This window comes from Chiloscyllium plagiosum, chromosome 19, assembly GCF_004010195.1.
Source record: "Chiloscyllium plagiosum isolate BGI_BamShark_2017 chromosome 19, ASM401019v2, whole genome shotgun sequence".
Lineage (NCBI taxonomy): Eukaryota > Metazoa > Chordata > Chondrichthyes > Orectolobiformes > Hemiscylliidae > Chiloscyllium > Chiloscyllium plagiosum.
In genome coordinates, this window is record NC_057728.1 from 57,408,627 (window position 1) to 57,435,848 (window position 27,222).

General features: G+C 39.6%; 1 protein-coding gene across 8 annotated transcripts in view; it reads right to left on the reverse strand.

Annotated features, from left to right (window-relative positions):
- Positions 1–27,222, reverse strand: part of LOC122559857 (ubiquitin carboxyl-terminal hydrolase 15-like) — a 107,921-nt gene that overhangs the window by 48,365 nt on the left and 32,334 nt on the right. For 4 of the 8 annotated variants that reach the window (XR_006314572.1, XM_043709978.1, XM_043709977.1 and 1 more), the window contains exons 4-6: positions 24,723–24,849; positions 15,595–15,740; positions 6,986–7,047 (exon numbers count right to left, since the gene is read on the reverse strand). Coding sequence is in view for 6 of the 8 variants with exons in the window: in XM_043709978.1 (XP_043565913.1) it covers positions 6,986–7,047; positions 15,595–15,740; positions 24,723–24,849 (335 nt within the window). In the remaining 2 variants the exon portion in view is untranslated. Of the gene's footprint in view, positions 1–6,985; positions 7,048–15,594; positions 15,741–19,993; positions 20,228–24,722; positions 24,850–27,222 lie in introns of those variants that run through there. The other 4 variants (XM_043709980.1, XR_006314574.1, XM_043709979.1 and 1 more) reach the window with 3 other exon arrangements.

Genomic DNA, 27,222 nt, shown 5'->3' on the forward strand with positions numbered 1-27,222 from the left:
GTCCTATCACCTTCATCACCTCCCCCACTCACCTATTGTACTCTATGCTACTTTCTCCCCATCCCCACCCTCCTCTCACTTATCTCTCCATCCTTCAGGCCTGTATTCCTGATGAAGGACTTTTGCCCGAAATGTCGATTTTACTGCTCCTCAGATGCTGCCTGAACTGCTATGCTCTTCCAGCACCACTAATCCAGAATCTGGTTTCCAGCATCTGCATTCATTGTTTTTACCACGTTTAAGTCCCACCTACCCCTGAGTTATATCATGAATTGTCTGAACAGGTTGATTAAAAATAACTGCCCTATGAGCTGATGGTATATAGAATAGATATAAATTTTGGGGAGCTGCAAGGCAGATGTGAAAAGAACATTAAATGGTCCTTGTGAAACAGTGGTAGCATCCCCATTTCCGAGCTAGATGACATGGTTTCAAGTCCCACCTGCCCCAGAGATGAATAATTTCTGAACAGAATTATTGGAAAATATCTGCAAACCAAGCTTGGCTACTGTGGCATGCTTCATTTTTGTTAGAGTTAGTGCAGTATTACTGCTCCACCAATAGAGGTCTACAGAGTATTAAGTATGCAGAATCGCTCTGCCTCCCTCTCAATGACTGCAGGTTGCTGCTAGTCACAGTTTTGCCATGTTTTCGCTATGACACAAGGTAAGAATGTCAGCCCCTAAGAACTACTTCATGGGGGCTAACATGAAAACTGAACCCTTGGTATTGGCATTAATCTACATCCTACTCTTGCCATCTAGCCAAATGTGAGCTCAACTCACAGCATGAAAAACCAGCAGCAGTAACAGCAAATTTACATTTATAACATAGGAGCAGTAGCCAACATAAGATTTAGATTTAATTCTCATGGGTACTTGAGTACAGGAGTACAGTGAAAAGGGTACAAAATTGCCAGTCACCAACGCCGTTTTACTGAGCAAAAGACCAAATTAAAAACAGAAGCAGAAATAAAAGGAACATCCAAAAGAAAAAGGAAATGACCAATTCACTCCCCCGCCTCCATCATGAGTCTTTGCTGCCAGAAAGTCCATCCCTCAGTCTATGACACTTAAGATGTCCTGAGTCCTCACACACTGCCTCAGCCGGAATGCCACCATCTCTACTGTCTGGTACCCAGGCCCAGCCATGACCTGGAGCTATGCCGCTGTCATTCTTCGGACCATTTTGCCTCCACCAATGTCATCGCTGCCATAAGCCCACTGAGGCTGGGGGGTTTCAAACTGGACTCAAAACTTAGAACTGGGCCTATTACGCCGAAACAACTGCTCCAGGTATGGCAGTGATACTTAGCAGTGAAGGCCTAGCAGGCAATTTGATGTTTCATATTTAATCAAAGTACACTAATCCATTAACCTAGTATTGTATTAGTTTGCTTAACCATAGCAATGTAGACTTTCATGCTTGGACTTTTTGTGATTCACTTCAAAGAAATGCACCACACTATTTTGAACAGAACATACTAATAAGCTAATTTCAGAACAAGTACCAAAAAGCCCCTGTTTAGCTTATTTATATTGTACAGATTTACAGCACGAGAATTTGCAACCTTCAATTCATACCCTCTCAATTTGTTAAATCTATCTAAAACCTGTCAATACTGAAGGAAGGCTAGATAGGATTTACCACAGGGAGGGAAAGAAAATAGCTGCTGTCTTCTAGATTATCTTTATTTTAATTTACATCTATTCTCTTCTAAAACAATTACATTTACTAGATGTATTCTTTATTTTCAGAGTTGTTGTTGTGATGTTGTTAAACAACACTGTAGTGTTGTTTAATTTTATAATTATATAACCCTCCAGGCTTTTATTTAGTAACTGAATACATAAGGGTATCTCATGATAAAACCTTTTATATACTTTTTATATGACGTTTTAAGTATTACACACTGGAGAGGAGGAGAGGTGACTTGATAGAGGTGTACAGGTAATGAGAGGCATACACAGAGTAGATAGCCAGAGACTTTTCCCTCGGATAGAAATGGTTGTCACGATGGGTTATAATTTTAAGGTCACTGGAGGAAGATATAGGGGAGATGTCAGAGGTAGGTTCTTTACACAGAGAGTGGGGGGTCAGTGGAATGCATTGCCAATGGTGGTAGTAGTGTCAGAGACATTAAGGACATTTAAGTGACTTCTGAATAAGCACATGGATGGCAGTAAATTGAGGGGTGGGTAGGTGAAGTTGACCTTAGATTAAGATAAATGCTCGACACAACATCATGAGCTGAAGTGTGTGTACTGTGCTGTACTGTTCTATGTTATATTACCTGCCTTGTAATTTATCTAAGCTTATCATCAAGGACTGTCCTTCTCAACCCCTCCTTTCACCTGAGGCACGGTGACCCTAAGGTTAAACAACTTTGTCTCTCTCTCTCTCTCACACACACACACAAGAGAGCCCTACGGTCTCCTTCTGGTGACTTTATCTTTAATGTGTCTGTAGTTGTACTTTGTGATCTTCTACATTAGTCTTATATAGTTTTAAGATTATAAGCAGCTCTTCCACAATGCTATCTTTTGTGAAGTCAGTCATCCTAAGCACCCACAACTACAAAAAGGAAATGTAGCTTAACAAGAGCTAACAAATATACCTTGATAGATGTTTGGATTAATGAGAAATCTGCACCAATTATGCAAAACTGAGACAATTAACTCAGTATCAATCATGAAGGTCCGACAGAATAATTATCCTATTCTAAAGAAACGGGCAAAGAAAATACCATAAAATCCTTACCATGGCAAGGAAGCAAAGTTACAATACCAACTATGAGAAGAGTGGCCCTATGTGTAATGGCAAAGGGAACCTATCAAGAGATGGTGGGAGGCAATTTCAGTCACTGTCCATCACCCTCAAGACCAATCTCAGAGTAATAGGCATCCCTTGAGCCAAACAGAAAGGAACCTTGCATAATCAAGGCCGATCAGAATGCAACAACATTGATTAAGCTGTGGATTGGGACCTGGAAAAAGTTAAAACGCAACAACTTTCAGTCAATCACTGCACCAAGTTTGAAACTGAAGTTTGTACAGCCTGCTGTCCAGTGGAAGCAGAAGCCTTGAGAGCTATTGGAAAGCCAGTGACCAAGCACTGCCATGAATGCCCTGGGTTGAATCAGAAAGGACTGTAGTACACCCATTAAGTTGAGGCTTAACTTAAGTATTATTTTGCAATTTGAATAGTGCCCTCAAGTTGCCTGCTTACAGTTTCAAATAAAGGAAGTTGTTGGGAACAACATTTAAATTGTAGTCTTAAAAATATTTCAATTAGCTAGATACTATTGCAGATATCTCTCATTAAGAATATTTGGCTTTTGGTATAGATAACTCCATCCACTAATAAGATGAAAATTTGCATCTATTATGGATTTTGGCTACAACTTCATTTTACAGTCAAAGTGTGTATTTATGTTCATGTACAAAGTGGGCTGTACCGAAGTCCCAGTATTTAGTTGTACTAACTCATTGTGACTAGGGCTGTGATTGATCTGAAGTTCATGAGAATTAGGATGATCTTGGTCCAAAGAACTAAGTGTGTGTGGGGGTGGGGGTTAAACAAATACTTGTAGTTGTAGCGAGTGTTTCACGCTTTGGGGCTCCCTAAATTAAGACAGACAGCCTATTTTCTTTAAGGAGTGTAATCACTGTGACTGATTGGTCAAAGCAGTTTCCTGCAAAATGAACCCACAAATGGTTGTCAACTATTTTGTTGAGTTGAAACAGGTGCAAGCTACATACATATACTTTGTCTGCAAAAACATTATCCTGCATATTAACATCTAGATTGCAGCACATTCAAGTGCTCCAGACTGTGAGCTTGAAGATCTTAAATCGATTGTCAGAGTACTTCTTGGCATTTTCAAAATTATCCAGTAAATGATGCTCATTTGTGGAACCACATCTAATGTTGGACACTATGGGTCAGCACAGGCTGGTTGAGTACAGTCTGCACTTTGCTTCTTGCAAAAAGCCAGAGATATGCTGTTTGATACAATCCAAGTTTTTACTCACTTGTCTTTTTCACTTGATGGCAGCATCCTGTTAGTAGCATGCTGTTATGCTGACAACCTATTTAGGATTGTCAGTTAGATTCAAGGTGTGGTACACTTGCATGTGCAAGGAAGCTACATATATTAACACATAGAGACTTGTTCTTTAGAGACAGAGAGAACAGGCACATGCACTGCACCTGCTCCAATTCAAGACAAATAGGTGACAGCCATTTGCTGATACATTTCCCAGAGCAATACCTCGACTAATCACAGTCAACCGACCTGGTTTAAAATTTAATCAAGGCATGGCAGTTAACCGATCATTAACTGCTTCAATCTTCATGACAGTGCCTCTATCAATCGGAATCCATTTGTCAACCAATCAGTACCTGCCACCCATCAAAGTGCCTTGTACTTTTTATTGCTGTTGCATGGACCTGAGGCCTGAGCCTGGCAGCTGTTTGCACAAGTGGAACCCATTCACTGGTACACCAACAGACATGCATAGAGCTTCCCAACAGCTGCACAGCAAGACAACTTAGAGGGAATATTGCAACGCTTATAGCATAAATGTTGGTTATCCAATTAATGTGGTACGCTTGCGAATTGTCATGATAAATGCAAACTTATGATAAAACATGACTTCTTTTAGCAATACACAATGTTCATTATGACAGCAACTACAACATTTCACCCATCATATTGTAACTCCTGAACATACCATCCTTTAAGCTAGAGATTCCTCATTCATTTGCCAGAAATGCATTTCCAAAGTGAATTCAAGTTTTCTTCACTTTCACTTCCCTAAGTACTCCTTTCACTCGTGTAAAATTTCATTCAGCAGCTTCCATTCCCCTCTCTCCAGCTCTTGCAGCCTCCTCTATCTCTTTCAACCTCCCTCTGCGATCTCCCAACCCCTGCAGCACTCTTCTCCACCTGATCCCTCCAAATCCTTGGAGCGTCCCTCTCCATCAGATTCCTATCTGGCCTGTCCCAACAATTAAGTCTTCCCTGGCCTGGACAACAGTCCCAGACTCACTCACGGCCACTTAATTTCTCGTTGTTTCTCCAATCATAAATCCTTTTTCACTTGTGCTTATGACTGTTAGGTTTACTATTGTGATAATGAGCAGTAAAAACAAGAGAGAAAAGACTGTGATTGGAGAAGCATCCCCTCAGACTATGGCAGCTCTACATATGCGACCGACCTTATTCCTATTGGTCATACTAGTGTTCTATCAATATTTTGTTGCTTCTATTTAGCATTCCATAAGTGAGAAGTGATGTATTTTGGGAGGTCAAAAGCAAGATGAAAGTATACAGTAAATGGCAGGATCCAGGCAGATCTTAGGATGCAAGTCCACAGCTCCCTGAATGTGGTATCACAAGTAGATAAGATAGTAAAGGTGACATACTGAATGTTTGCCTTCATCGGTCAGAGCACTGACTATCAAAGTTGGCAAGTTATGTTGTAACTGAATAAGCCTCTACATAGGCCACATTTGGAGTATTGTGCACAGTTCTGGTTGCCACAACATTCTGGAGAAATGTGAAGGCTTTGGAGAGGGTGCAAGACAGGTTTATCAGTATGTTAGAAATAAAAAGAGAAGTTACTGGAAAAGCTCAGCAGATCTGGCAGCATCTGAAGAGAAATCAGAGTTAACTTTTCGGATTCAGTGACTCTTCCTCAGAACTCTGAGGAAGGTTCACCGGATCAGAAACATTAACTCTGACTTCTCTTCACAGATGCTGCCAGACCTGCTGAGTTTTTGCAGTAACTTCTCTTTTTGTTTCTGATTTATAGCATCCACAGTTCTTTCAGATTTTTATTTACCAGAATGTTGCCTGGATTATAGGAGAAGTTGGACAAAATTGGATTGCTTTTGCTAGAGCGTTGAGGGGCTACCTATAGAAGTGTATAAAATTATGAGAGGCATAGATAGGATGGACAGTCAGTCTCTTTCCCAAAGTGGAAAGTTCCGGTTGTCAGTTCCAGCTGTCCGCTGCAGTGGGCGGTATATTGGGTCCAGGTCGATGTGTTTGTTGATAGAATCTGTGGATGAGTGCCATGCCTCTAGGAATTCCCTGGCTGTTTTCTGTTTGGGACTTGTTTAGAGTGTCATGATCAGCGCAGAAATGGAACAGGTGTTCCATGTTCTATTTACACCACTAAGCCTGGGCATTTAACCTCAGCACTGGCTTCTTTTCATTAAAGAGGACAATCTACTTCAAATATTTTTGTGTTCATTTATCCTACTCCATCATCAGTGAAGAAAAGATAGCTTCCTATAATTCTCCCAGAGGTAGATCTTGGTTATTGCAAACTAAAAAAGAATGTCCAGTGAAAGTATGCTGAATTTTGACTGAACTGAATCAAAATCATAGTAAGACAATGCAGTGATTTAAATATTGAATTAGGAACCTAGATAATTTCACCATGCAAACTTAGGGTCTGTATTCAATACATCTAGTAATCTGTAGCTAGGAAAGAATGACAAATGAGTGCCCATTAGACACTCAGGGAAGAGAATCTGCCTTGACACAATATGGTAGAGATATGGTGGCAGTCCACCCCTTGATTAACTCAATTTCTTATGAATCACCTGAGCAACTTCCTGAGTGTTAACAGCAACAGTTAAGGGAACAGACCCACGCTTCATCCCTCACTACTTTCTTGGAACAACTCAACATAGCAATAAATGCAACCATGGCAGCAATCCACAAATACAGAGAACAAATTGAAAGAAAATAAATGTTCTGTTCTGAGCAGCAATAAAACTTGAGTTCAGCTGATCTCAGATGTGTTTTTGAAATTTGTGCTCTTTGCTTTAATTTGTCATAAGAGCTTAGGCCACAATGAAATACCTGAAATTAATGGTACACTGGACAGTTTCAGCAAAATGTTCTTTCAGAACTTGTTAAAACAAAGTGAAAAAATTTGACAATTAAATATGACAATAATAAACTCACTTATTAGTGGAAGGACCTCTTGGCCACGTTCCATCTTCATTCTTCTGCTCTATTACGAGTACCTTTTAGTGAAATTACACAAGACATTACAAAGAAGAAATAATGGTACATAATTATACAAAATAAGTATTCAACTAATTATGCCAGCAGAAAAGCTAGCAGTACATATCAACTAATCTTCACAAAGGATATCTATATATTAAAAGATGTTACTTCTACATATACCATAAACCTCTTCCTTCACAAACTGATATGCATTTTGAAAATGAAAACCAGGTCATAAACTTGTCATACTCTAATTTATAGCCTTTTCTGAGAGCACGACCAATAGTCAAAACTGCAGAATGAGAACCCATCACAGAAGTATAAATATGGCTTAACAATTTATCATGGTGATAAGATTTGAACAAAATCTCTGACAGCCAGTGAACTTATAATAGACATATTTAGAAAACCCACTGCTGGACACAAGTGTGAAAAGTTTGGGAAGAAAAGATCAAAGATAAGAACTGGATAGAAATTGGAAATGTAGTTAATAAAATTCTCTAGCAATAAGCCAAGTATAGTACTCAATTAGCATATGCTGGCAAAACTCAGCAAACTTCTCAAAATTAAATGTGGTTCAACGAATGTCCAGCACTTGTTCAAAAATCCAGGTGTGCCAAAACTCAGAGATCTATCCCTGAGTTACCCAGTCAGAACAGATGGAATAGCAATAAGAGTACAACAATGACCACTCAGAAACAAATTGTTACCCAGTGCTGACATATTTCCTCATGGCATATGTTGACTGAGGACATCAGCAACTTAGGTAATGGTGCCACACAATATTAAACAGTACTTCATCTAAGCATCCATATAATGAAAGAGGTTTCAAGGAAGTCAGCACGTCGGAGCTATGTAAGCATTCCTTCAGAGAAACAAATGTGTGGTCAGCACATGGAGAATGGGAGTGTCAAAGGGAAAGAAACCAAAGTGTTGAGAAGTGTTGTACTTATACCATACCGGGATAAGTGATTTAAGAGTTTCAGTTGAGTGTTACAAGAAGTTGTAAGAATCATATATAACTAGGCTATACACAGCATGCAATTTTCTTTCTATAGATACATTTCTGTTGCATTTACTTCTGTTACATTCTATACTGTTGGGCAGAGGACTGATGTTTGGCAGCTAAAGTCTGATAAAAAATAAAATGAAGTTAGAGATAAAATGAAGAAAGGAGAAAAAAGGAAATACGAATAAGCATGCTGTTAATAATATGATGAAACAAACATTTGATATATCACTAATAACGTAAACTGGTATCATGTTTTCATTAATGTTCTTATCACTGAAGTTGGTGGTACTCAAAACACTTGCAAAAAGCATTTCATGGATCACATTTTTGCATTATATAACTAAAATTAACTGACAATCAATTTTTGTTTATTAATCATCATGTTGTCATCAGACTGGAATATAAATTTATCACAATTCAATCTGACAACTCGAAGTTTTTTGAAAAACAATTTTGATAATTTATACCTTGCCAGTACCCATTTTGTTTTGTTGAAACTTGAATACTTGAAAGTAATTGCCTAATCTCTTGAAGAATCAGTTCCCATTTTATGGGATTTCTGCGACAAAAATGCACTTTCAGTTAATTTATCCAATTTTTACGTAGTGATTTGACACTTGCTATTATGGATGGAACAAACATATTGCTACTTTAAAATGAGATGGTTCCTCAGAAAGGGTGGTACATGTATGGAATGACCTGCCAAAGGAAGTGGTGGAGGCTGGTACAGTTACAACATTTAAAAGGCATCTGGATGGGTATATGATCTGGATGGGTATATGAATAGGAAGGGTTTGGAGGAATATGGGCCAAGTGCTGACAAATGGGACAAGATTAGGATAGGATATCTGGTTGGCATGGATAAATTGGACCGAAGGGTCTGTTCCTGTGGTGTACATCTCTATGACTCTGACATAAGCTGTTGTGTTATGACAGATCGGATATACAACTATATTTTTAATGCAAAATTTACTTTGCACCCATTAAATTCAGGTAGCTCTACCTATTTATATGATGTTTATTCTGGTGAACTGGAGATCCATTTGAGGCAATTCACTTTATTTGGAGACAGAACTTTTGACTTTACATTTGAATTCAGATCCTAGAAACACAGATTCAGTGAATACCCTTTGTAACTAACCAGCTTACACCTAAATTTTTAAGAGACCAATTATTGTATCACAGCTTCAAAATATGAAGCTGACTTCCAATTTAAGAAATGAACCAACAAGATTTTATAACAATCATTCAGCTTTCATCCATGGTATGATTTGAACACATGGCGGTAGGGTTAACAACATATATTTTTAAAAAATTAAAAAGACTCAAGGGCTAAATGACCAACTCCTCTTCCAATGTTACCCTCTTTCAGTGGATAAATGGTTTGTGATATGCAACAAGGAAAGGGAGATGAATCATAATCATGATTACTTATTAATAGTTGAGTATTATGCTCAGAGATGGTTGCTGGAATGGTCATTTCTTCTTTCAACTTGCATTTTTCTATTATAAAATCAAATCATTAGATACTTCATTGAGATTATGTGGGTTAATCAGAAGCTCAGTCAAAGAATAAGGTTATAAGGAGTGCCTTCCAAAGGAGACTGAGGTGATAAAGCAGAATAAAGGTGGGGCAAACTGAAAAGAGAAGATACAGGTGGTCTTTTTAGATTAGATTAGATTAGATTACTTACAGTGTGGAAACAGGCCCTTCGGCCCAACAAGTCCACACTGACCCGCCGAAGTACAACCCACCCATACACCCTACATTTACTCCTTACCTAACACTACGGGCAATTTAGCATGGCCAATTCACCTGACCTGCACATCGTTGGACTGTGGGAGGAAACCGGACCACCCGGAGGAAAACCACGCAGACACGGGGAGAACGTGCAAACTCCACACAGTCAGTCGCCTGAGGCGGGAACAAAATCTAGATAGTGGTGTTCAAGTTGAAGGGTCAGAAAATATTAGAAATAAGGAGGAATGGTGTTGTAAACAAATTTAAATACAAGGGGACAAAACTTGAAACTTAAATTTGAGTCGCACTTTACAGTAAAATCTCCTGACCATTGATAAAGTTTGCTTGCTTTCTGTCATAGCCACAATCTAAGGCAACCCAAATTGAGAGCAACAGAAAGTAAAATCATGGTTTATCTGCTTACAACCCCAAATGCACATTTCCACTTCCCCTTGATAAGTTTTCAATTCCTTACTTACACAAGGATCCAGCTACCTCTGCACTTAGAAATATTCAAGGATTCTGCTTCCATTATCAAATTCAGGGAGAGCTCCAAGTACTCAACCTTCAGAAAAGAATTTAACTAATCTGTTTTAAATGGATGACCCTCATTTTTAAATAGTGGCCCCCAGTTCTAGATTCTGCCATAATAGAAAAAATTCTCTTTATATTTACTCAATCAAGACCCCTCAGGATATTGTATGTTCCCATCAAGTTGGTTTTGACTTTAAATTTGAAAGGGTGTGGCGCTCAAGAAGCACAGAAGGTCACGCAGCATGAGAGGAGGAGAGTCGATGTTTCGGGCATAAGCCCTTCGTCAAGGTTCCTGATGAAGGGCTTATGCCTGAAATGTCAACTCTCCTGCTCCTTGGATGATGGCCGACCTGCTGTGCTTTTCCAGGGCTACACGTTCTGATTCTGATCTCCAGCATCTGCAGTCCTCACTTTCTCTTACTCTTCTAAACTCCAGCAGATAAAAGCCTAACCTCTTCTCATAAGTCAAACTACCCACTCCTGGTTACAGTTAAGTAAACTATCCCTGACATATGTCCAATGCATTCGAATTCTTTCTTAAATACACCAGCTGCAGTCTCTCATCTGTCATGTTTAAGTGAATGATAACACATTCCACTTTTGTATTCAATTTCCCCCATATTAAGCAACAACATTCAAAACAGAAAGTAGCTAGGAAAGCTTATTCTGGATCTGCACATTAACCATTTGCAATTCATGCATGAGGACATCTGATCCAGCTGCACCGCAGTCTCTAATCTTTCACCATTTGAATAACAGTTTGTGCTTTACTCTTTTGACTTTTGCAACTGATGAACATAGGGCTGAATTGAGACTATGGAGAAACTGAAGAAAATTCTCAAATGAAATGTCTTCCAGAATACACAAAGAAATACAATAAACCTAACTGCAATTTATGGCCATTTTAGCAGCCGACAAAATAAAAATAAAGAGGTCTGTCATTGCACCAGTAAATTGCATGCTGCTGCTCAGTCAAATGATTAATGTTTATGTATGCAAGTCTGACATCAAATTGGAAGAGATCCGAGACTTACTTCACAGAACCACCTAGTGATTGACAATGAAAAATATAATGGCAAATTTGGCATAGCGATATACAACAGAAAATGTGACCACAAAGGCATCAAAAATTGACATCAGGAAAACTCGATTAACAGACAGTTAGTGAATGTGTTACGCAGTGACAAAATATGACTGAATTTTACATCCAGTTTGAAAGGGGGAGGAATGAGTCTAAGATTAGAATTTTAAATTTAAAAGTACAACTATCTGGGCATGAAAGCTGAGCTACTGAAAGTGAACTGGGATACAAGGCTAGGGAATAAATCAGAGAAATGGCAGGTATGTCAGGGGATATTTGAGAACACAATTAATACGTTCAGATGACAAAGAAAAATTCTCAGGGGAGAACTCACCATTGATGGTTAAGTAGTAACCAAAGCATCAAATTTATGGAAAAATTATCTAATTGCATGAAGACGAGTGGCAGGTCAGAAGATTAGACAACATATAAAGAAAGGGCAGATGATTAAAAGATTAATCAGGAGAAAGAAATTAAAATACAAGAGCAAACTTTATAGAGATATAAAAATATATAGCAAGAATACCTACAGGTATTTGAAAAGAAAACCAAGTGAGTGTTCGCCTCGACAAAGAATGGAGTGATAATTTCACAATTATTCATTCATGGGTTGTAGGCATCACTGTGAATGGGCCCACATTTGTTGCCCATTCGGTAGTGGTAAGCTACCTTCTTAAACTGCTGCAGTCGATATGGTGTAGGAATACCCTCAATGCCATTAGGGAAGGAGTTTCAGGATTCTGACCCAGCAATACTGAACGAAGAGCAAAATATTTCAAAGGCAGGATAGTCAGTGACTTGGAACGGAACTCGCAGGTCACGATGTTCCTATATATCTGTTGCTCTTGTCTTTCTAGATGGCGTGGAGTTGCAAGATGCAGGTTAAGGAGCCTTGGTGAGTTTCTCCATTGCAACATGCACATGGTGGTGCTGCTGCTAACACTGATGATGGAGGGATGCAGTGAATGTTTGTGGATGTGGTGCCATTCAAGCGGGCTGCTGCTGTGCACTGTTCGTTGTTGAGTTTCTTGCGTGTTGTTGGATCTGCACGCATCCAGGCAAATAGGGAGTATTCCATCACACTCCTGAGTTGCATCTTGTATATGGTCAACAGCCTTGCGAAATCAGGGATGAGTTATTTGCTGCAAGATTCCAAGCCTCTGACCTACTCGTCACAGTATTTATATGGCTTGACCAATTAAATGAGAATGGTAGCCACCAGGATGTTGATAGTGGCAGATTCAGCAATGGTAATAGCATTGAATGTTAAAGGGTGATGGTTAGATTCTCTCTTGTTGGAGATAGTCATTACCTTGCATTTGGGTAGTATGAAGGCTTTTTGCCACTTGTCAACCCTCTTCCGCAGTTATATTAGTACCAACCACCACCTTTTCCTCTGTTACATTGATGACTGCCTCAGCGCCACCTGTGCTCCCACTAGGAGGATGAACATCTCATCAATGTCACCAACCCCTTCCACCTGACCTCAAGTTCACATGGACCATCTCCGATACCTCCCTCCCCTTCCTGGACTTCTCCATCTGTCTCCATTGACCAACTCAACAATGACATCTACTTCAAACCCAACTCCTACAGCTACTTGACTACACCTCCTCCCACCGCACCCCACCTAACTGTAATAATGAGATCCCTTGCTCCTAATTCCTCTGCTGTATCTGCTCCAAGGAGGAGCAATTTCACTCGAGGATACCCTAGATGTCCACCTATTTCAAGGACCTCAATTTCCCCTCCCACGTGATCAACAATGCCCTTGAGGGCATCTCCTCAACTTCCTGCACCTCTGCCCTCAAAGCACACCCTTCCATTGCAATAAAGATAGGACCTCCTCCCTCCCAGTCCTCACCTCCCACCCCAAATCTCTGGATAGAGCACATTATCCTCCAACTACCTCAGACCCCTCCACCAAAGATATTTTTCCCTCGCCACCCTGTTTCACAGAGACCATTCCCTCTGCAACTCCCCCATTTGAAAGGGTGTGGTGTCAAGGAACCCTAGCAATACTAACATCAATAGGAACTGGGGTGGGGGGGAAAATCTCCAATTGTTGGAGCAACACCTGATACAACAGAAAATGTTTGTAATTATAATTGAAGGTCAGCCATCTCAACAGGAGTTATTCAAGGTAGCATCCTGGGCCCAACCATCTTCAGCTGCCTCATCAATGACTTTCTCTCCATCCTAAGGTCAGAAATGGGGATGTTCAGACATTGAAGTAACCTATGTCCAAATGCAGCAAAATCAGGACATAGACAAGTTAGGCAAAGTGTGGGGCTGGAAAAACACGGCAGGTCAGACAACATCTGAGGAGCAGGGGAGTTGACAGTTTAGGCATAAGCCCTTCATCAGGTATGTGGAGGGGGAAAGGGGCTGAAGGACAGAGGGGGCTGGTTTGGGGGAAAGGGAGGTTGGGGTATCTGGTTGGCATGGACGAGTTGGACCAAAGGGTCTGTGTTTCTGTGCTGTACATCTCTGACTATGGGTAATCATTGTTTTAAACTCTGATGTGAGAGCAACATCTTGTCACTATCTCCTAAGGTGTTAAAATTCTGTGTGAACTTTCTGCCAAATACCTTCAGTGAAAACATCTGATGTAAATTTGACACAATGTAATCACCCCCAGGCTCAGTATTTACGTACAGGAGACTATTTAACCCATTATGTCTACACTGGCTCTCAGTGAATTTTTCACTGGAAGAGCCATTCCTCTGCCTTCTATCCATTACTCTGAATGTTCTTCCTTTATAGATATCTCTCTGACTCAGATTTAAAACAACCCACTGAACCTACCTTCAAGACAATTCGAGGCAGTGAATTCCAGATTGCATCTTGCTATCCAATGTTATGGTTATATTATGGTCACTGTTTCCAAGAGGATCTTTTACTCTATTTATTATATCTGCCTTATTAACCATCAACAGATCCAAAACAGCCTGAACCCTGGTTGGATCCAAACATTTGCTCTAGGAACCTGTCCCAAATATGCTATGAATTCTTCCTTTGCCAATCTGACTATCCCAATCTACATGAAGGTTAGTCACCCATGATTAATGTACTGCCTTTGTTATGTCCTCATTATGTCATGACTCATTACCTGTTCCACTGTAGAGCTGCTGTTAGACATCTAAAGTTTGCACCTACTAGTGTCTTCTTTCCCTTTTTATTCTTGACCTCCACCCTGGATAGTGGCTGAATAGCTTTGTTAGTTGGATGGCTGCTTGGCAATGCAGAGTTACACCAAAAGCATGGGCTGAATTCTTGCATCGGTCTCATCTTCTCAATGTCGCCCTTCACCCGAGGCATGGTGACCTTCAGGTTACACTCCCCACCAGTTGCTCTTCTCTGGGGCGATGGTGGATTTACCTTAAACAGATCTCTGGAGTCCTTTATGGCAGACGCAGAATCGCTAAGTATATTCAAGGCTGAGAAAGATGTTTTTTTTTAAAATCACTAAGGGAATCAAGGGTCATGCGTAAAAGTCAGGAAAGTAAAGTTGAAGATCAAATCAGCCATGACCTTATTATATGACAGAGCAGACTCTGTGCTGAATGGTCTACTGCAGCTCCTCCATTTTATAGTTTTCACTGAATTATACAAGATCTTGAACAGTTTAACAATGTGGATGTGGAAAGGATATATCTTCTGGACGAGCTCAGAACTAGGGATCACTGCTTAAAAATTGGGGTCAACCTTTAGGATAGCAATGAGAATTGCTGGCTCTCGGAGGGTTGATTAATAACATTTTAACGTTTTAAACTCCGATGTGAGAGCAACATCTTGTCACTATCTAACTTTGGAATTCTGTCTTGGAAGGCAATCTCAATAAATATTTTGAAGGTGGAGGGAGATTGATTACCTTGCATATCAAGAATCTCGGGTTAGTGGAGATAGATGGGCATGTGGAGTTTGAAATAGAAAAAGATCAGCCGTGGTATTATTGAATGGTGGAGCATCCTTGGAGTGCCAATGGCCTCCTGCTGCTTCAAATTCATAAGTTTTGATGCAAGACTTGCAGCATTTACTTATTAGCAAGATTTCCATAAGCCTTTTCTAAGATTTGAGACTGGAAATTAGAAATTGCAACTCATTTCAGAATCTTTGAACCTATATTTTGACCCCTTCACCTTCAATTACAAATATAATTCAAAGTGCGGATACCAGATTTTAAACTACTATACCTGCCCTTGGTATAGTCCTGCATCTTGTATCGTGCTATCAGGCTTATTCAAGGGTTCGAACGTGTTGCTCATATACTTATTCCACAATCTAATTTCTTTCTCTTCTGGTATACTAAATAGCTTCCGCATCTCCTTTTCGATCGTATCTGAGATTCAAAACAAAAACAATAGGGAATCAGTTTTGAGACGTTAATTTGGAAATATCTTCTGTGAGATGTCCAAAGCAATTAGTTTTTGTTTATTCAAAAACAAATAGAACATACTGGAGAAACTCAAGACTGGCAGCAGCTGTGAAAAGAGAAACAGAGTTAACGCTTTGAGACCGGTCTGACTCTTCTTTACAATTTTGTTTTAAAATTCAACAGTGTGATGACAACATGATTAGTCTTTAGCTATGTGCCTCTGTTCAAATTGATTTTCCAAAGTGGAGACTTTCTGAAACTCTGGATGACGTTCAAACATGACATACAATCTGTATATTGCACAGGAATTCATTCAGTGACAACATCCTTTTAGATGTTTATAGCTAATCAAGTGACTCAGCATCCTACAACCTTACATTCAAAATTTTCTAAGAACAAAATGTTAAAGGAACATGAATGATGGAAATAAAACAAGTGGTTAGTGCATGAATTAGAGAGTATACTAGATTCACTAAAGATTAAACAACAAGTTACGCAATGAGCAAAGCACTTCCCAAGTAATGAAATGGCAGCAGAAAATACTAGAAACATTTACAGGTCAAATAGCATCAGTAGAGAGAGAAACATTAGCTTCATTTAATGATTTTCTTGAGTTAGCAGATTTTTTTACAAGAAATGATGAACTCATTGACCTGCAAAGAGTCGTCAAGTCAGGCTTTGAGTCACGGTATTTGAATTTTTGTGGCACAAAGCCAACTTTGGACACACTTTTACAGTATTTTTTACAGAACTTCCCACATTAGACATCACTGAAAAAAAGGTGAAAGCATCATCTGATTAAGTACTAAGCTTCATGGAGCGAGGTGGTCCAAAATTCAAACTCTGGTTGACGCAGACCAATTTGTTGAGCTGAAATGTGGTCTCAGATCTACAGATTCCCAATGATGGAAGGAAAATAATTGGTCATAGTTCCAATTTACATTTATCATTCCTTATCCTTTGAGGATTAGTGGCCAGTGAAAATAGAATCAGATTCAGTAGTGCTCCTCAACAGTACAGATACAGCTCAAATAAGCAGCCACTTCGAGATGATATGATAGCTTATGGATGCCATGGATTGGAAAAAATATCTGACTAAGAGCCTTTGCCTTTTGTGGTTTGCGGTGAATAAGAGACAATGAAGCTAATGAGCCTGGGAGAAAATTGAAGCCTGCATAGAAGGTTTTCAAAATACTCTTTAAACCTCTTCACAATCTAAATGGGACTAAACATTTGCAACAGTTATCAAAAGGCTACTTTATGCAGAGTGCAATTCTGCATTCTAATGCATTTAAATATTGCTAGTTTTACAGTATAAACATTTCTCACGTTTATGTTCTTTAAATTAAGAACACAATCTGAAGATATGTTTGGCTCAATATTGAATCAAAAACTCTTTTGAAACACTATCAGTAAGGCTTTGCGTTCTCGGTGTTGTCATCATAAAAGAGGCTGAGATACCATCTGGATTACTGAAGCATACATTAAGCTACAGGAAACCCAGCAGGATTTTGCTAATACTTTCCTGTATTCCAAGCACTGGTCAGGATATATTTCTCGAGATCCTCCCTAAACAATATATGCCTCTTGCATTTCTCCTTCATAGTTTTAAGACCCTAAAATAAGGACTAGCCTATATTAGAAAGCTAGATAATCAGACTTGTCCAAGCACAACAACAGAAAGCGCATTTGATATTCGTATGGGAAAAGGGATTACAATTCATGAAGCATTGAAAAGTACTTAGTAATGTGGGAGATACTCTTAAACAACTTTGGCATTCATGTCCCGGTGAATCATACAACTAGGGATGTGGTTAGTGCTTGAAACTAAAGGACAGGGATTGGGAAGGATTCAGGTGAAGAAAGATCTGGAAATCTAAAAAGAAAAATATAGATAATAGGGAAAGCGTAGTGATTTGGTTGAAAACAAGCAGAGTGGGTCAGAGTTTAACAGTCATCGCGTTTTAGCGATTAACTCTTATGCAATAATTGAAAAAGAAATCAAATTAAAGGCTTTTGACCTGAATGGTCAATAACTAACCTCTATTAGAGATGCATGTTCACAAGGGAACTAAAGTTGGGAAGTACTCTAGGGAACAGAGAGTAGGAAAGCAGATATAGCCTTGTTAGTCAAGGATGACATAAGGAAGTGAGAGAGAAAGGATTTTGACTCAGATCGAGTAGTAGAACAAGAATAGGAAAAGGATATTAGGAATAACAAGGATCAAAAACACTGATAGGAAAAGTCTACACGCCGCCCAACAATACTTACACAGCATTAACTGAGAAATAATTGGCTGCTCGTAAAAAGGAAACTCTTGGCTATTTTAATCTTCAGTGTCATGCTTGCTGGAAAGGCACAGCAGGTCAGCAGCATCCAAGGAGCAGGAGAATCAATGTTTCAGGCAAAAGCCCTTCATCAGGGATCATTCCTGATTAAGAGCTTTAGCCCAAAATGTTGATTCTTCTGCCCCTCAGATGCGGCCTGACCTGCTGCGTTTTCCCAGTACCACATTCTCAACTCTAATCTCCTGCATCTGCAATCCTCACTTTCGCCTATTTTAATCTTCATATTGACAGAAGCAATAAATTCATAAAGGTTGCCCAGAACATTAATTTGAGAGATATTTTCATGACTTCTTGGAACAACACATTATGGGATGAACTATGGTTAAAGATATTTGAGATCCAGTGTTGAGCAGTGAGAAAGGGATAACTTGCCATCCCATAGTAAAATATCCACTGGGAAAAAGTGATTTTATAACACAATTTCAGCTTAAGTTTGAAAATGACACAGTCTAGTCCCAAACAAGTGAATTATTTAAGTTGGGGGAACAGCAAGCTAAGGTTGATTTGCTAGATTGACAGTAAATTGATCTAACTGTCTTGGGAGACTCCTTCCAGATGGAATATCATCTGTTCTGGCTGTACAGGCTGACTCACGATGCAAAGATGAAGAGTGTGGACTCAGGGTTGATTGTTTCTTTTTCCCTTCCACAAGGCTCTCTTTACTGCCACCTATTTTCTTTTTTGTCCTGCTTCTTCCATGTCTCACTTGACTGAGTTTCCAGTAGCAAGGACTTCCCATTCAATGATGATGAACTCAGGCAACTCGAGGACTTGTTTGCAGGCATGGGTAACCCGTTAGTCTTCTGCTACAGCAAGCTAGCCACAGAGCATGTCTTTGGGAATGCAGTGTTCGTTCACTCAATCCACGACCAAGCCAAAGGAATCACCCTGATTCAAGGCAGCAAAAATGCAGAGGATCCCTGCATGTGGATGTACATGTATAATGGCACTCCTTCCTTGTAGGAAATCCCCAATCTCAAGTAGAAGAGAAAGCTGCTCAGCCACTTTCCTTGGCATTCACAAGTTCTCCATGCTTTCTTGCTATAAAACAAGGGTGCTGAGAACACCAGCCTTGCATCTGAAGAGCTTTATCTTTTAGTAGTTTACCTTTAATCCACATCCCTTCTTAAATTTGACTTCATGGCTGTGGCCTGTGAATCCAGGTCAAATTGCTGCAAAGTGGGAGTCTCTATGGTCTGTAACTTGAGTATTCTTGAGGTTGACTGCCAGCCTAAATTCACCTACAAGTGCAGGTGAATTCGTTATGTAATGCACACACAGCATTAACAACGAACAGCAATTCAAGGACTAGGACTTTATCCACTTGGTTTGGCAAGAAGTTTTGAACGAGAAGAGATGGAGTCAGGATGCAGTCCTGTTTAACATCTTTCCTAAACTTAAATGTATTTGATGTCTAACCATTGTAAATTATGAACTGTGCAAGCTTTTGTGGAAAGGAATGAAGTACAGGAACCTTGAAGGACCTTAGGGCTGCACTATTCAGGGCACTTTCTCACTTCAGTAATTACAGAAGTCTGTTGACTGTCAATCTGCCTGTTTTGAAGGTACACGGAGGTCCAGAAAAGATGTATGAAGCCAGGATCTACTATCTGGTCAGACCAATGTGAGATTTCCTCAATATACAGCAATGAGATATCTCAGTAATTACTGTGGTCACTGTGATCTCCCTTTGGCATTGTATAAACTGACGATGCTTGCATCATGTAGGTCTTGAGGCACAGACCTCTCCTTCCATCAGTGACATAGAAGTTGATGGAGATGCTGCAACAGTGTCAGTTTTCCACCCTTGATTTCTGTTGGGATACTATATTTCCCATGGCTTTACCAGCAGCGAGAAAGTCAATTACCTTCTTGATGTCTACTGTGGTAGGCTCACTGCCCAGGTCTTCTAGAAAGGCTTGAATGACGCAGTTTCAGTGACTTATGTTTTTCTTTGCATTGAGTTTGATGTAATGCTCCACATACTTTTCCATCTGCTAGTTACGTTCAGTGGTGAGTAGCAGTCTTTGTGTTCAAAGGAGTTCACAGAGTTGCTGCTGAGCCTGTTGCTTTCTTAAATTCTTCAAATTCCTCTAACGTGGCTGGATTCAGCAGCAGATTGTATGTTGTTTGGGTAAATAGACAAACATATGGCAATAAACAGTGGGAAACATTTGAACTAACAAATTCAAAATGTTTAACAAGAATACATTTCATTAAAATACATTTACCCCTTACCTAACACTATGGGCAATTTAGCATGGCCAATTCACCTAACCTGCACATCTTTGGACTGTGGGAGGAAACCGGAGCACCCGGTGGAAACCCACGCAGACACGGGGAGAACGTGCAAACTCCACACAGTCAGTCGCCTGAGGCGGGAATTGAACCCGGGTCTCTGGCGCTGTGAGGCAGCAGTGGTAACCACTGTGCCACCGTACCACCCACCAACATAAAAAATGGCTAACTGAAATATTAAAGAACGAACAAACAGCACAGCACAGGAATAGACACTTCGGCTCCCCGACACATGATGCCTTTCTAAACTAAAACATTTTTGCCTTTACGTGGCCCATACCCTTCTACTCTCTACCTATATCTGGCATATCTGTCAAGATGCCTCAAACATTGCTGTTATATCTGCCTCCATCACATCCTCTGGAAGCACAATCAAGGCACTTACCACCCGCTGTGTAAAAAAAAACTTGCCTCTTACATCCCCTTTTTACCGTAAACCTACATCCTCCTACGAATCGACAATTCAGCCCTGAAATAAAATTCCAAATATCTGTTCTATCCATGTCTCTCAACTTTGTAAACTTCCATCAGACTGCTCCTCATCCTTTAATTTTCAAGTGGAAAAAAAAATAAAGTTGTCCAATCTCCCCTCAGTTAATACTCTCCAAACCAGGCAAGATCCTGGTACCCTCTCCAAAGCCTCCACACCCTTTTTGTAGTGCAGCAACCAGAACTTTACACAATATTCCAAATATGGCCTAACTAAAGTTCTATACAGCTGCATCATGACTTGCCAATTTTTATAGTCTCTGCCCCAACCAATGAAGGCAAACAAGCAAATGCCTTCTTGCCCATTTATCCACTTGTGTCACCAAGTTCAGGGAACGGTGGGCCTTTACGCCATTTGTTCATACTATTAAGGGTTCTGCCATTTGCTGTATACTTTCCTCCTGCATTACCTTCCAAAATCCATCACCTCAAATTTGTCCGGATTAAACTCCATCTGCCATTTCTCTGCTCAAGTCTCCAATCTATCTATATCCTGCTGTATCCTCTGGCAATCCTAGTCACGATCCACAGCTCCCAATCTTTGTGTAGCCTATAAACTTACTAATCAAGCCACCTAAATTCTCCTCCAAATTATTTACATATATTACAAACACATGGGTCCCAGCACTGATCCCAGGCACTGATCTCCAGTCAGAAGCACACCCTTCCATGCTACTGTCTTCTATGATTAAGCTATTCTGTAACTACCTTACCAGGTCACTGCGGATCCCATGTGATTTCGCCTTTTGGATCAACCAGACACGAGGGACCTTATCAAACACCTTTCTAAAGTCCCTTTAGAAAACCATCTACTGCCCTGCCCGCAATCACCTTTGCAAATTCCTCAATAAACACAATCATGTTTGCGAGACATGACCTAAGTCCACTTCTTCCAAATATCAATAAATTCTATCCTTAAGAATCTTCTCCAAAACTTTCCTGACCATTGATGTAAGGTTCACTGGCCTGTAATTTCTTGGATTATCCCTGTTGGCCTTCTTAAACAAAAGAATGTCAGCTATTCTCCAGTCCACTGGGACCTCTCCTGCTACAGAAGAGGGTACAAAGTTTTCATACAAAGCCCCAGCAGTTTCCCCACCTGCTTCTCTTAGCATTCTGAGATAGATCCCACCAGGTCCTGGGGACTTGTCTACCTTAATGCCTTTCAAGATATTCAACACCAACCCCTTTTTTGTTTGCACTGACAAGCTCCAAAATATCAACATACCCTTCCCAAGGCTCATCATAAAGCATCCCCTTCCCCTTTGTGAATACTGATGCAGAGTATTCATTAACGACCTCACCCACCTCCTCCATGGATAAATTCCCTTTGTCCTTGAGTAGACCTACCCTTCCCCTAGCTATATTCTTGCCCCTTATGTATGCATACAAAACACTTTGGCATTTTCCTTAATCATGTTTTCCAAAGACAGTTTATGGCCCCTTTAAACCCTCCTAATTCCTTGTTTCAGTTCTTTCCTGCTATCATTGTATTCTTCGAAGGCATTGCCTTCGGTTTCCTAAACCTTACATATGCCTCAATTTTCTTTTTGACTACGTTCTCAATTTCTCTTATCATCCAAGATTCCCAAATCTTGCTATCCTTTTCCTTCATTTTCCTGGGAACATGCTGGTCCAGATCTCTGATCAACTGGTCTTTAAAAGATTCCTGCATGCAAGATATGAATGTAGCATCAAACTGTTATCTCCAAGCAAACCACTGGTTCCTCAGAGGCAAGGACTGGTGAAATCACCGTAGACGATAAGAAAAATATGGATGTGGTACAAATATTGTGCTATCTGTCTTCATAATAAAAGATACAAATCACATGAGACAGAGGGCAATGAAAAGGGTAATGAGTGACAAGCTTAAGACAATTAATAGCAAAGATAGACTATTAGAGAAATTTTAGCTACAAATGAAAACCAACAACAGCAACTAAAATCCAAAATCTTCCAGACCAGATGTCCCATTGCTGAGAGTTCTAAAAGAGACATAGTGACGTATTGGCTACAATTTTCTAAAACTTCCTAAATTTGAGAATGGTTCAAATAGATGGCGCTATCTAATAAAACACCACTATTCAAGGAAGGAGGGAGAGAAAGAAAGAAAAAAAACAGGGAACTACAGGCCAGTTAGACTGAGGTTGATTGCTAGAAATATGTTGGAATTAAGGAAGTTTTTTTGGGAATATAATTAATAATGTAGATAAAAGACAACTAGAGGATGTTGCATACTTGGACTTCCAAAATGCATTTGATAAAATGCCACATAAAGTTAGCATGTAAGTTAAGGGCTCAAAATTGCAAGCAATAAATTTGCATGAATAGAGGACCTTTTTATTATACATTCATGGGGTGTGCTATTCACTGGCTAGGTCAGCATTTATTGCCCATCATAAATTAATGGGCAAGAAGCAAAGGATAAGAATAAACAGGGTATTTTCAAGTTGGCTGTCTTTGACTAGTGAAATGCAGAAATGATCAATGCTGAGCCCTCAGTTATTTATAATTCATCTGATGATTTAGATAAAATACAAGTAATCAGAGTTTTCTGACAAAGTTAGATGGGGGTGCAAGCCAAGCAGGACACAAAAAAGCAGTAAAGAATATGCAAACAGATTAGGTGGGCAAGGTGACAGATGTAAAATTCATTTGGGGATGTGAGACTGCAAAGTTAGAGTAGTTGAATTTTTTTTATATATAAAAAAAGTGTGAACCTTGTAAATATTGATGATCAGAACATCATAGGTGTATTTATTCAAGGAAGTTAGCATGCGAGAACAGGAAACAACGAGGAAGACAAATGTCATGTTGGCCTATATTCAGGGGGATTGGAGTACTGAAATAAGGAAGGATTGCTGTACCTGCACATGTCTTTGGTGAGAACATAGTTAGAGTACTGCATGCAATTTTGGCCTTATATTTAAACAAGAGTATACTGTCGCTGGCAGTAGAGCAAAGGTCCACTAGATTGGTTCCTTAGATGAGGATTGTTCTAATGATGAGAGATTGTTCTAATGATTGAGAGATTGTCTCTGAAATTTAGAAGAATGAGAGGTTATATCATTGAAATATAGAAAATTCTGAAGAACTCTGACAGTCATCACAGGGATTGTTACCCCAGGCTGGGGAATGTAGAACATAGGACACAGTACCAGGTTAAGATTTTAATCACTTAGGACTAAGATGAGGAGAAATTCCTAAATTCAAAAGATTGAGAAACTTTGGAACTGCCTAACCCAGAAGTATAAGGATGCCCCATCATTAAATATGTTCACAAATGAGATTTACTCAGGAAATCAAGCAAATGGAAAGCGGATGGGAAAGTGGAATTAAGGTTAAAATATCAGTCATAATTGTATTAAATGGTGAGCAGTTGTGATGGGCCATATTGCTCCTTTTTTTCTTATAAAGGAAAAGTTTCTCATGATAACTAGCCAAGTAACTTGTTTTTTCCAATTTGTTCTACACTGATGCTTTGCTATTTCGAAGACACTAAGAGCTTTACAACAGAGCGAGAAAGGTAGAAACAATATAATTAGCCTGTGTTTCCTATCTTAATAATTAGAGAACATTCCTTGCTGAAAGACAAGTTTGTGGATGCTGGACTTGGTCATTAACCCTCAGGTGACCAAACAGCCCATATCAGACACCACCACCTCGGCTCATGCAATGAAGGGATACTTGAGTGAGACAAAAGAGGACATCCATAAAATGGTCTCTGACAGGGAACAATGCCTTCAGGAAAGGAGAGAGAAAGAAGTGACAAGAAAATTGTTAAGAACATTGTCAAGAACGTTCACTTACCTATGATGTCAGCTTTGCTAAATCGCTTTGTTATGACATTGTTCATGTCACCATTTTCACACAACTTTAATTCTGTTAGGTACACTTCCACTTTGCAATGCTTCACAAACATGCCCTGCTCCACCACCTGAAGGAATAAAAGCAATACTAGACAAAGACAAACTTCTTTGTATTTCATGCAAGGCAACTTGCTAGAATATTTTACTGTATATTAACCTGCACACTTTCTACACTTCCCGAGCCACTCTAATATCCTGAAACTGACAGCACAAAGCACAGCACACAGTTGGTCCCAGTCAATTACCTCCAGAAACAATGGCTACATAGGCTTTTTTATAATGATTGCATTATGATTAGTTTCTATGCATAATGCTCAAAATGCAAATTTTTGAAACAATTCATTAATTCTTCAGCATGCATTTAAAAGCAATAGCAGAAAAGTTAAAATATTTTAATAACTGAAGTTACTTTTGAAGTATGACAGCAAGAGCTAAATTTGAATTTTTCTGTGACAGGTACCTGTGAACAAGGAACTAAAGTAGGCCATTAGGCTCTTCGAGTCTGCTCCTCCATTCAATAAGGTCATGGCAGATCTGACTTCAACCATACATTTGAGCATATTGCTGACAATCTTTCATCCCCCTGGTAATCAAGAATTTACCTCTGCCTTAAAAATAATTAAAGATTCTGCAGCTACTACCTATTGAGGAAAGGAACTCCAAACACCGCTCAGAGACAAACAAAGGCCTACTTATCTGTCTTGAATAAATGCCACTTTATTTTTAAACCATGAACTCTACATTTAGATTCTCCCATAAGAGGAAATATCCTTTTGACAGCCACCTTGTGAAGTCCCTTCAGAATTTTATATGTTTCAATTAAGTCACATCTGGCTCTTCTAAATTCCAGAAGGTGCAGGTTATTCTACTCGAACATGACAGTTGTGTTCCTCTGCAAACTTGCACTATAGAAAATCAGGCTATGGAAAACTAATATCGAAAATCGTGCTACAGAAGATCGCGAATAGAAAATCGCGATATCTGTTCAGTAGAAAGTTCGCTTTATCCAAACAGCGTCCACAATTCGCCAATCGCATTATCGCCAATTCACGTTGACAAAACGCACGTTATAGCAGAATGACCTGTATAGGCGTAGCCTGTCTAGCCTTTCCACACAAGTTCAGCCTTTTAAGCCAGCAAAGAAAAGTGACTACTACACCTTATTTACATAGCTGAAGATATACTGATTGATGTTTTTCACAGGGGCAATCAGTCGCATTCTTCTTTGGTACTTTGTTTTACATCTTTTAAATTATGCTTCAGCATCTGAAAACCTTCACCCTTTACGACTGTATAGATATATTCAACTGTAGAAAATACTGGTACACACTGGCCAAGGCATACAAGGCTATGAATTGAGTGCGAGAAAATGGAATTAGATGAATCAAATGGTTTTTCTGACTGGAGTGGATGTCAGGGCTAAAAGGCCATTTTCTGCAATAGATCTCTATAACTATGACTGAAAGTCAACAGGCCTCAAACATAACACTAATGAGCATAATTAATAATTGATCAAATGCAGACTGATTAAGAAAAAATGAGTGAGGTCAGGCATTCTCAAACATATTGCTTCAAAGATCCCGCTCAGTACTATAAAAATATTTGACAACTACATAGCCAGTCCTTTCAACTCCCTTCTTTGCAGCTGATTGGCGACATGACAGTCTGTCGAGCACAGCAAGACACAAAAGTAGATATTTCCTCTGGCTGATGAAAATTTAATTGATGGATACACGTTGCCCCTTTTTGCCAGAAGTGCTGAATTTTGACAGACATTCAAACCATCACTTTATCCTTAGTTGAAAACCTGTTATTGCCTTTTCATTGTCCACTAGTTGAGGAGAGTGAAACTTACTGTCTGAATATATGACAGACACCGGATCCCTCGGTGTATTTAAAAAAAACTTTCAGTTACCATAACATACATGGCTATACACCAAAAGCTGAAAAGTGGATTAGGTTGGATAGTTGTTTTCTCAGCCAGCACAGATGGGCTTAATGATTTTACTCTTATGGTGTAAATTTTCAAATGTTTTTTTTTCCCAACTTCAGTGTCAGTGAGTTGCCAATTATGTAAACTGTACATTTCAGAGTCTGGCAGATTGTAACAAACAGCACATTCCTTTGGTTGCTTGTAACAACAAGATACTGACCATACCCAACAGCTCATGCTTACAAATGTCTAAATGTCTAATATTAGACAATCAGACATTTGTTGCATAGGCTGGAATGTGGAAGGATTTACATTTTGTTCCATGAGCAATAACCACCTCCAGTCGACGGAGTGGTTCTGTATTAAATGGCTTTCAAGTCAATTTACACTGCATCAACTGTACTACCCTCATCAACCACCGCTACCTCTTCAAAGAACTTCAGTAAGTGGACTATGGGGCTCAGTGGTTTGCATTGCTGCCTCACAGCGCCAGGGACCCGGGTTCGAT